Raw genomic sequence first — 11,928 nt, 5'->3', positions numbered from 1 at the left:
TGTCAGATAGTGTGTAGATGTGGCTGAAGTAATAGTTTATAATTTTCACAATATATTTCATTTTTAACCACATTTCTTAATTTCCCCTTCATATATACCCCTTCATCTTTGAAATATCCCAAGAACAACAAAAGAAGAAGATTCAACTGAAGAAATTTATTTACTTTTTTTTCTAGGTACATAGATGACATAATTATAGACAAGTTCTGATACATAGGAAAACCCTTCTGTCCACCTTTTTGCTAAATGAATCGTCACAATAATTTTTACAATTTTTAAAACAATACACAGCTTTCTTGGGCTGAAGCAATTGCAAGAACATATTGGTACTGGTATATTACAGCTACTTACAATGTTTAAGAACAGCAATGGAGAAAAATAAGTTATTTAAATATTGATTTCATATACAGAAAGTGCAATGTTGTTAGTTGCTATATAACTTGCTTGACAGTTTTCTCTATTAATTTAAAATCAAGATAACTTGGACTCAAGACGATTACTTTTTTTTTAATATAATGTAGTATGCACACGTAGCAGTGACTTGGGGGTTGATCTCTTTTGCTGCAGTTATAAAAGCAAACTTGGCTATGTCAGGAACTGATTTTTAACACGAATCATTTCTAATTTCAACCACACCTGGGTTCAGGACAGAGAAAAGGGCCTCTGAGTAAAGGAAGCCCACAAAAAACGATTTGTTCTCAGTTATCTAGGAATGTAAATAGTATTTGGGAAACTGTATTTCCCTCCAGAAGCTGTGACGTAAAAATTATACACAATATCACGTGTAGCTACCTGAGCTGAACTGCCTTTCCAGGTTTCTTTTGTGCTTTCCAAGGAAGACAACGATTTTCACCGTGACTCAAAATTCTGTACCAAATGCAACTGATTAAAACTGGATATTGCTAAAGCCTCCCACCTGTCCACTAACATCCACAGGCAGCCCCACACCACCTCAGTCAAATGTCACATACAAACATTCAGGCTTTTCTCAGACCAGATTAAAAGGTTAAAGAAAAAGCAGACCAAACAAACACTAAAGATATAAAAACAAAATTAAAAAAGAACTATAAAGTAAAAACAACCTCAGCCCCCCTTAGATCAGACGTTCACACTAAAAATTATTTGTGGTCCCTGAATTTAATTTTTCATGCAAAGGCAATGACGTTCAAAGAGTGATAAAAATATGGTTTGGCATTCTCAACACCTCTGGTGCTAGTTTCAGTGAAAGTCCTGCACTGGGAGTGAACTAAAATTTGGAAATTCACATGACAGTCGCCCCCCCCCCCCAATACATCCTTTTTAAAATCTCTAACATGACTTTTGTGTGGTCTTTTTGCCCACATGAAATGATGAGAGCAAAATCTGTCAAAATGTGAAGCTGAGGTATTTCAAAAGTAAGAAGAAAAGCCCCACTTCTACCACAGCATGGAAAATTGTTTGAATGCTGTAGCTATCTGAGGACCCTGCAGCATCCCCCACATTCCAAATGGGCTAATCCACAGTCTGAGAGGACAAAAATGAGCTGTTCTTATGAGTTAATAGAAATTTGGCAGCTTTACCTTTTTTTATTTTACATTTCCACAACTTCTTCACATGGCCTCTTATAGGAGATGAATGTTATTAAAGAAACATATATTATTTTTTAAAAATGCATACTGAAAGCATGAAAAAAATACATCACCTGAGAATGTCCTTTTCCTCAGAGACATGGATCCAGATAGATAAAGCCTATGTTAAAGGTGGCTTTGTAGTTAATGACATCACTTTTCCTATTCCCCTGAGGGAAATAATTTGTTTTCGTTAAGTAGATGAAATATTACAGCACTTTTGATCCAAGTCTTGTGTTCACAATGTTTCTTGTACACATGATCACATTTGAGTCTTCAAAGAGTGCTCATGATAAGAACGTGAAGGAAAAAAAAAATCATTTTGTAAGCAACAGAAGCCTTAATAGTCATCTAAATTTGCTGTTTGCTAGAAAATCAGACAGCAGACTAAAAGAGGATACGATATGCTGAAATCAGTTGAAAAACAACTGAAAACATGCAATGCTTAACATCTAGCTAATGTGGTTTGTCTGGCTCTCCAATGAACCTTTGTTTGAATTAGAAGAATTATCTAAATAAGAAGAACAGCGATATCTTAATTATAAAACTGAGAAGAAAAACTTTAAAAGCATCTCATAAACTACTTCCCTTTTTTTAGAAACAACTTTCTGAAATATTCAACTTTATGGACTTTCTGCAAAGGTGATCCATGAACTGATGACTGAATTTTGGAATGGATGTTGTCAGGATTCCAAGTCAATACTGCAACAGAGTGACCAATGTGGCAGAATATGAAACTGATTAAAAGTAAAGGCAGTTACTGCAGTTAACACACACACACACACACACACACACACACACACACACACAACTTGTGAATTTCAGATGGCTTTTTACTAAATCTGTGTGATTAGTTTAAAAGCCGAAATCCAACATGAAATGTCTGCCTGATAAACACCCCTACAAAGTAAGCCATGTTAAAATGAGACAATTAGAAAAGCCCATTTTTGCTGGAAACATCCCAGATATGTTAGATGGCAGTCTAAGCTGAAGATTTGGAACTAGGGTTACAGGGTTGTGGACACTAGTTAGATAATGTTTAGAAGCTCATATTAAGGCAAATAAAAGCTGATTGCTAGGAAGCAATTATTTAAAAGTCTTTTGTTTATCTAAAGGAGATAGGACTTTCTTTTTCCTGGTGCAGCCAGATGTTCTAACCTCTGAACAAATGAGCATGGTCAATAGTGTACAATAACTCCAGAGTCTGTTACTTTGGCCTAGCTAAGTCTGTCTGGCTTGGGCATCCACTGGACCAACAGAAGGGCAGCGGTGTAATCAGAAATGGGTCAGGCTGTCCTGCCCTTTCCACCCAGCCCTCTGACAATTCACAAAGACAGACTGGAGGCATGGTGTTTGTAGCTAGTTAGCATCTTGGCTCTTCTGTGTTCTGAAAATAAGTGCTGGTCTTGCCTTTGGGGGTCAAAGAGAACTGCACCAATTTCCTTCAGGGGGCTTTTCTGGAGAAGGTCCTCGGTCCTGTGCCTGGGTTTCACACTCTGTAGGCCACGCTCGGGGCCCTTTTTCTGGCTCTGGCTACCCTGCCAGAGACTGAGGAATTGCATCAGCTTCGTAAGCACAGTGAAAGGCTGGCTCTTGTCCAGGGAGGTCCATCGTGAGCCTGGCTTGGGCCTGGCTACATGGCCTCGGGGCTTGGTGGCAGTTTGAAGAGTCTGGCTGCAGATACAAGCTTCCTTATGTGTCGCTCCTCTGTGATGCCGGCCTCCTGAAGGCAAGAGTGGGACAGAGAAGGCACTTGGCTCAGTGTGCTGAACCCCGCATCAGAGAGGGTGCTGGTGTACATGGGCAGGCCGATGGAAATGAGCCAGTCGGACACAGAGGCAACGCACCCAGGAGACAGGGGCTTTCTACAGATTTCCGTGAGGCCACCACTTGGGATCTGAATTAAAAAAAAAAAAAAGTGTTACACAGACTCTACATGTGCCAAAGGAGGTCCACTTCTTTTATTTCTAAAAGGAATGGTACTGAAGTACATCATTGCTAGATTATTAGCAAATGATAGTGTTATATTAAAATTAAGACCAGCATAAAGAATTCTTCTTGAAGATGAAACAGATGTTGAAGAAAGTATTCTAGAAGGTTCTAGAAGGTATCTGGAATTAAATCCCAGTTAGTGTTCAAGTCTCCAAGCATTTATAGATCTTATTTTGCTTCTCTGTGCTATGTTCTTCCCCCAGGTGATTTGCAGGGAAAAACCTGTGTAAATGTAAAGGTTTTCATAAAGTAGATTTTCTACTATATTCTGAATTTGAATTATCAAACAGAAAATTAAGTATTTGATTAATATAGTTAAAAAGAATTTAGAAATATGATCATATCAAGTGTTGGCCAGGACAGGGAAATGGACATTTAAATTTGACTACTAGGTTCATATGCAGATATATATCTTTCCTAAAATCATGGAGATTTTGTACAATCTTGATTAAGCAAAGAATATAACCTCAGAAGTTACCCTGGAAGTCTACAAGGACTTATAAAAAGGATGTTCTATACTGTTATTTAAACTAAACAACTGGAAAAAAATTTAAATTTTCAACAATATGCAATTGGCTATGTTAAGAAATAATCATCTAATGGAACATGTTGATATACTGATTATAAAAACAATTTTGTAACAGTAAAATAGATTTATGATCTGATAACTGAAAACAATAACGTTTACTATTATGCATGCACACAGAAATGTAAATTGTAATTTGAGCAGTGAAAAACTGGAGACACTTAAGGTATACAATACGAAGCTTTGATGAAGAGACCTGTTGCCGAATGGTTAAATTAAGCTTTTTAACTTAGGTATCACCTCACATAGTTAGCACTTTTCTTGTGAGATCACTTGAAATCTGCTATCTTAGTAATTTTCCAGTACATAATATATGGTTATTAACTCTAGTCCTATGTGGTACAAAAGAGCTCTACCTCACATAGTTAGCACTTTTCTTGTGAGATCACTTGAAATCTGCTATCTTAGTAATTTTCCAGTATATAATATATGGTTATTAACTCTAGTCCTATGTGGTACAAAAGAGCTCTTTGACATTATTCTTCCTAACTAAAATATTGAGTCTATTAGAGGGATTTTTAAAAAAAGTTTTCATAGAGCTGGGATTATTGATCATTTTCTTTCTAGAATTGTATCTTGAAAAATTTCTAGCCACTGGGGTACAGCTCAGTACGGAGCACTCCTAGCAAGCATGAGGCCCTGGGCTTGACCCCAGCACCCCACCTCCAAATTCCAGGCTGACTCTGTGTTACTTTCTCCCAGCTGTCTCCTTTCCAGGGCTATGCCAAGCCCTTGTCCACTAAGCACTCATCAATGCCCGACATTAGCACTGTTACTAACTGCATGGCAGAAAGTGGGGGAGGGACCCTGAAGCATGAGCTGCTCACCGCCATGCGATGCTGCTTCCGAAGTAACTTCACACGGATCTGGTCCAAGTTGGTGGCGATGTCCCTCTCTGGCTGATCTAGGTCCTCTGCATATCTTTGCACCAGAGCTTCTGGAATCCCACAGCGGCCATGCTGCCGGGGAGAACAAAAATGGAGCATGAAGGGTGGTACAGATTTTTTTTAATCCTTTTTCTAAGATAAATTAAACATAAGGTAGGATAAGAAAATTAGCTTCTGGGAAATAACTCCAAAAATTTTAATATGAAGTAAATATATGTTCTTTATCACTGGGATGGATGCTTTTGAGAAAATATATTTACATCTTCCAGATAATGGTGAGTTCTAGAAAAACGTTTTGAAATATGAGGCAGAACATGAGCATCCTATAATTTTCAGGCTAATGCCTTCACATCACTTTCATTTTGCAAGTTCAGGTTCCTCCAATGTTGCTGAATATAGTCTCCTAAACTGCAGAAAAATGAATTTCTCTTCTAGATATTCTACTCTTTGCCCTTCATCTGTTATAAGTTATACCACTGCATTCACCACATTCACTGTTGAATTCTCCCTTCAAAGGGGTTTACTCATGAAAGGTTATAGAAGTTATTGAAAGGCATCCATGGCCATGAGAATTTTGTAATAAGAATGTTCATAACAAAACATGCATTTCCAGGAGAAATATAGAGACACCCCTATTACTGATTTGTCTTCAACTTCAATTTGGTACTGGTGGATCTTTTTTCTTCTTCAAATGAGAAATGATTTTTTCATTATAGAACTAAATATTTTGAGTATAATTTTTGAAATTTTTTTTCCTTCTACAATCTACAGATTATTATTCATTGTAATTGGTATATTATATCTGAACAGGGCTCTAAAATTTCCAAAGTATGTTCCCATTTACTGTTATTTGCTCCCAGTGATCCATCAAAGAGGTAGTTAGCCCCAGCTGACCTGTATGGAAATAAAGTGGGGAGGTCGTTCATGTCAAGTAGATACCAACACTTGGACTTGATCTTTTGTCCACAAAATGATCCTTATCACAAACCAGTTCTGGCACTGATCATTCTCCCTGCAAAGCAAAACTGCCCCAAACTAAAAACTAACAAGCAAGAGCAAAAGTAGATTGCACGGTTGCATTTGCATTTTATCTGGAGATGGTGCTCCCTGTCCACCAGGGGTCTCTAGTGGGGCAGGTCATCCAGCACCCTCAGAACACCAGGCTCCTGGTGCTGGCCTCCATCTCACCTGGCTGCCTGAAAGGACAAAAATTGCAGCCAGTGCCCATTGGGCTGCGCCTGAAGTACCTTGTCGGAGTAGGGCTCCTCGGTGAGGTCGATGCCCTCGGCGTGCAGCTTGCTTTCGGTGAGCATCTCCAGATCCACACCCCGGGCGCAGGACACCTTTCTGCTCAGCCTCACGCCATGCTCCTGCAGGCTGGCACTCTCGGGCAGCTCTGAGAGCCAGGGCGGTGGCCTGGTGCAGGAGGGGCTGCCAGGCTCCAGGCCCGAGGGTGATCGGGCGGCCAGCATTGGGCAATCAGAGGGGCCAGTCTTCTTTATGGGCAGGCTCGGGGCATCAGGGCTGGGTGGGGTTCCGCCAGGGGCCCCGGGCACCAGGTGGAGGCCATTGGCAAGACGTTCTCTGCTCTTTTTGGCAGGAACAGGTGGAGGCTGTGGAGTTTTGGGCTGTGTCCTTGTTTCAGGGACCCTCTGCTCAGCATCTGCCCCTTCTTTGGTGCCCGGGGGATGGTATGTTCCTTCAAAATCATGTCCTTTTCTGTGACCCTCGAGAGACGTCCTTGTTAAACTGTGTTTGGCTCCAGGAAGCCGAGTCTCAGAGTTTCTGGGCAGACACTGAGGAGGTGATACGCCTCGGTCGGTGGTTGCCATGGGGTCATCGGGTTTCCTAGTGGTCATTTTCTGGGGTTCAGAAAATCTCTTGCTTTGGGTCAGTAGCAATGCATTGTCGGCAGTGGAATCTCGCCCAGGGGCCTGGACCTTGGCGGTCGAGGCGGTTGTCTTTTGTGGCACTTCGGGTACAATCTGAGGGGAGGATTCTGTCACCTCAGTAGGCACATCTTTTTCAGCATCAGGCTCTCCTTGAAGGTCATCCAGGGAATGGGATCGAGGCCAGGTTCCCACTGTCTGGGGGTCCTCCAGGGTCTCACAGCTCCGACAGATGGACACTGGGAGGCTTCTCCGGTTCTTAGTCAAACTAGTTACTAAGGGCGGGTCACAGTGCTTGGAAGCATCGGGGGTGAGACCGCGGCCCAGCCTGCCCTCCTCTCCCTGCTTCGCGGCGTCCACCGACTTCATTAAAGGCAACGTCGGGTAGTTGCCCAGCTGATTTCTGTTGAAAGACTTCAGGCTGGCCTCAGTGGACGACTTGGCAGATAAGAGGCCAGTTTTCTGAGTCTTGCCTGTGAGACAATCACATGTGAAAGCCAGTCAGTCAGTCAGACCCATGCATTCAGATGTGCAGGCACAACTGATGTCTCCAGTTCCCACATCCCCTTGCTGGGTTACACTAAAGGCACAAAGCCATCATTCAGGACTCTGAGTGAAGTAGGGTCCCAGTTTTTATTTTTAGAAAGAACTAACAAAAGGACTCACACATGGGGACTAAAACGCATCGGTTATATGGAAAAGAAACACTGTGTCAGGCAATAAAAGAAAGTGGGGCTTCATGTCTGCTCTTAGCTGACTCCAAAGAAGCCTGACATCCCTACCCACTCTAGAAACCACACCCCTGAGATGTCTGCTGGGTGAGGACATGTCCAAAAAGTCATGGATGAAATGGGGAGGTGGACTGGTTCCTGGGAAGTTTCTATAAACGGTCCCTCTGAAAGGGTGATCAACAAATTCTCACATCACACCCTTCTTGAAGCTGTGCCCTGCTAACAAATTTATCCAGAAACAACCAGTCCACTTTGATTCAGTCCAGGAAATAAACTGAAGTGAGTACTTTACCAGAGACCATCTATAAATACTTGTATGGTTGTAGGTCCCAGTAAAGAAATGGCTCTGGTAGATCAGGGCTTGTCAGACTGATCACTGAATTATCAACCATAAACAATCTACTTTACTGGCTGACTGATGATTGATATTAACTGCTGCCACTTGAAAAGCTTTATCAAAAGCATGCCATGGGCCAAGCACTGTGCTAAACCTACAGACAGCCAATGCACACAGGCACGAATGAACCATCCTTTGTTATGTCTTTGGTTAGTAACATGTTTGTTGTCTGCTATGACAATGGACTGATGCCCGAGGAGACCACCCTGATAATGGACTATGTGACCCCAGTGATCCTATTACTGTGGGCCTATAGATAAAAATGAAAAGTCCTAGCCAGGTGTGGTGACGCACACCTATAATTCCAGTGGCCTGGGAGGCTGGGACAGGAGGATCACAAATTCAGCGAGGTGCTAAACAACTCAGACCCTGTCTCTAAATAAAATACAAAATAGGGCTGGGGATATGGCTCAGAGGTTGGGTGCTGCTGAGTTCAATTCCTGCTAACTCCACCTCCACCGCCCCCCCCCCCCAAAAAAAAATCCTAAAACCATATCAGGTTTGGAATATCTGAAGAAATGGCTGGCTCTGATCTTTGGAAAGCCCCTATGTTGTAAGTCAGGGTTTCTTCCTACTACATTGTTTTAAGTAATATTTTAAATGTTTTAATTTTAAGCCAGGCATGGTGACATATGCCTATAATCCCAGCGCTCAGTAGGCTGAGGCAAGAGGATTGCAAGTTCAAAGCCAGCATCAGCAAAAGTGAGGTGCTAAGCAACTCAATAAGACCCTGTATGTAAATAAAATATAAAATAGGACTGGGCAAAAAAAAAAAAACAATTTTTAATCTATGATTTTGACATCTCCTCATGGAGCAATCTCACCCTCCCAACACATTTAGTGGCAATGAGTAATCAGGCCGTGGGCTGATTTGACTGGGAGGGGAGAGGAAGGGTTGGTTGGTGCCCACTCAAAAAAGGAAATGGCTACTTTGGGGTACATGAAAGACATTCTTTTTTGGAAAAAAAAATCTCTATCTGTATGCTGCATAGATGAGGAAAGGAAGAGAAGTAAAAGGCCAGGGCTCTGATGTTACAAGTGGCTTGGCCTTTAGTAGCAGGAAGAAAACAGATTCCTTCCATAATTTCAAAGTTTCTACCATGCTCATTCTAATTTCAAACTGCTGATATGAAATGTGTCACATCAAGTATAATTGCACACATTAAGATGGATGGAGAAGAACAGTGGCCTCAATCAGACATTTTATTAATGATCCCATCCTTGTTGATAAGACACAGATCGATACATGGAATATTTTGCACTAGGCAAAGCAGAGACATGATCAAATTGGCATTTGTCCTCCCTCGCGTATAATTACATGAGGCTTCAAACCCCGTCCACCTGTATGTTCTACGCTGATAAATAACAACACACTAGCCATTTATTTGTAGGTTATTATTTTGTTGTCACATAGAGATCATTAGCTGAGGTTTAGTCCTGAATATATTAACCATGGTCCCATTTTTCATTAACAGAATAATCATCACAGATAAATGGAAAATTCCCTCTTCAGAAAACACATCACATTAAAGTTTAAAAATCAGTTAAAACAGAAACTTAAAACTCCACTTGCGTTAATTTTGGAAATACGTTTTTTCCTTTACCCTAACTTCTATACAAATCCCATTAGATTGGAAAGATCCTTGAATTCACCTTGAGTTCAAAGTTGGTTCATCAGTTTCTTTCATCTAGTTCTTCAGTGGATGAACCTGAATTCTTTGGGGGCATGAACATTTCTGCTAGTGATACCTATGAAATCTTTACCCAGTCAGAAAAGTTGCAATTAATTTACTGAAAATTTTTGGCTATGGAAAGATTGTTAGCAACAATAACAACAAAACCTTCTGGGTCTACACAAGAATATGATGTTTTCTGCAACAGAGGATGGCTGGTGCTCCGTGGAGTGGGGTTGGGTTCCTTGATGAAGGCTGAGTATTAGGGTACATAGAGATTCACTATCTTCCCAGATTGACAGAATTCCCTGAGTAGGAGCTTTAAAGGACAAATTTTGAAGTCCTCAAGGTAGTCTAAGACTTGGCATCAGGGTGACGCAAACAAGGCGCCCAGGATGCCATGCTAAGGAGTGAACATTCTGAGACAGGCAACTGTAGGCTGGTACTGGGGAGTGAGCAGCTCATCAGTTTGACCCCTGAGCACCTACTTGCGTCACTTTAGTCCTGATTTTGGTGCCTACAATGGCTGTCACTATTTTTTACCATGATCCATAGTAAGAACCACACTTTACATTCACCATCCAACACACATGCACACATAATACTAAAACACAAAGAGTACTAGTCACAACACTCACAGTACTTACTAGTGTACTTCTGGAATGCATAAAGTACCTTATGGAGTGCATTCTGGTATTTTCTACTCTATTTTGTCTTATAAAACTGCTACACATGACTCACTAATTGACCTCAGAACCCAGTAATGAACTGCAACCTGTAGTTTCCAAAACTTTGCTTTTGCAGGTCCCTCATGAATATGCTAACACATGGACTACTGGGAGGCATTCCAGTAGCAGCTAAAAACCATCAAACCTGGACATTTTTCACAATGGTCTTCAATAGGTCACGATAGCAGTGTGAATCCTTCACTACTATTTCTAATCTTGCACCAACAGGAATTTGAGGGTCACAACAAGAAACCACAGAACCACTCATGGTGACATTCGCTTACCTGACCCCATTCTAACTAAAGACTCTGCTTCTGTTTGAAACTTCATACTGACTGCTCCCTGAGTGTTAGGGACACCACAAAAAATACATGTAGCCTTCCTGTCATCCTCTTCCATGGTAACTGCTTCTGGACTGGACTCAGGCCGAGCAACTGGGGTGTTTAAGAGGTGGCTGCTGGTGTGACCCTGATGTCTACCTGGTACACAGTTTTCCTTGTGGAAAAGTGTTCTTAATACTCACATGTCAGTTGTTGTTACGTAAGGGCTTAGGAGACACATGTTTTAGGTTTTACAGCTGCAGGTATTTTAGGTGAAATTCATGAACCTCTTACAGCAGCCAGAGGAAGACACACAGAGGCCAACTGCAGACTAGCACGGGGAAGTGGCTGGAAATGGAAAGTCGATTTCTAGGTTCATCAGGGTAAAAGAGTCCATCTTTTGGGACTGGGGTCATAGCTCAGTGGTAGAGCGCTTGCCTAGCATGTGCGAGGCACTGGATTGGATCCTCAGCACCACATAAAAATAAACAAACAAGATAAAGTTATTGTGTCCATCTACAACTAAAAATATTAAAACAGAAAAAAGAATTGATCTTTTGGAGACCATACTACTTTTGAAATTGGAAACTTTCAAAACAGGTTCCTAGAGGTCTAGGTGGACGTTACCATGTTCCAGATTCTCGCTGCTCTCGTAGCAGCCCGAGTCTCGCGGGGAGCATCCACTCAGGCCCTGGCTGTCCATAAGCAGCTTCTCCTGGGACCCCGACTGGTCACTGTTACCTGGAGAAGGCAAACACATGACAAAGAATCACAAGGGGTGCAAACAGCAGAGGTCCCCATGTCAGGTCCCAGCTTTATCCTGTCACTGCCACGTGATTTTAAGCCTTAGACTTTAGAAGGGGGCAAATTATTTTAAGATACAAATGAATACATTTTTTCTCAAATAAAATATCAATCGCACGAAGACAAATCAGAGCAGGACTTTCGCAGTGCCTTTCCAGTTACCAAACAGAGGTAGACCCAAGGCCCTCGGGGGAGGGGAGCTGCAGGGTGTGGTACTGGCGTGGGGGGAGCACTCCTGGTCCCCTCCAAGTGATGGCACCATTGGGGAAGAGCCAAGTGAAGGTGGGATTTGGACATGACCTTTTTAGAGACCT

The 11,928-nt window shown here is 41.8% G+C and overlaps 1 protein-coding gene across 4 annotated transcripts in view; it reads right to left on the bottom strand.

Annotated features, from left to right (window-relative positions):
- Positions 1 to 241: 241 nt before the first annotated feature.
- The window catches only part of SASH1 (SAM and SH3 domain containing 1), a 178,778-nt gene continuing 167,091 nt past the window's right edge, over positions 242 to 11,928 (bottom strand). For 3 of the 4 annotated variants that reach the window (XM_081296606.1, XM_081296605.1, XM_081296608.1), the window contains 4 exons: positions 11,438 to 11,551; positions 6,320 to 7,434; positions 5,013 to 5,144; positions 242 to 3,504 (listed from right to left, as the gene is read on the bottom strand). In XM_081296606.1, the coding sequence (XP_081152732.1) occupies positions 3,241 to 3,504; positions 5,013 to 5,144; positions 6,320 to 7,434; positions 11,438 to 11,551 (1,625 nt within the window). In that variant the 3' untranslated portion in view covers positions 242 to 3,240. The remainder of the gene's footprint in view (positions 3,505 to 5,012; positions 5,145 to 6,319; positions 7,435 to 11,437; positions 11,552 to 11,928) is intronic. The other variant, XM_081296607.1, reaches the window with a different exon arrangement.

The sequence above is a fragment of the Spermophilus citellus genome (genome assembly GCF_964194105.1).
Source record: "Spermophilus citellus genome assembly, chromosome: 5".
NCBI lineage: Eukaryota > Metazoa > Chordata > Mammalia > Rodentia > Sciuridae > Spermophilus > Spermophilus citellus.
Note: the sequence above shows the minus strand (reverse complement) of the source record. Positions and strands in the feature narration are given on the sequence as shown.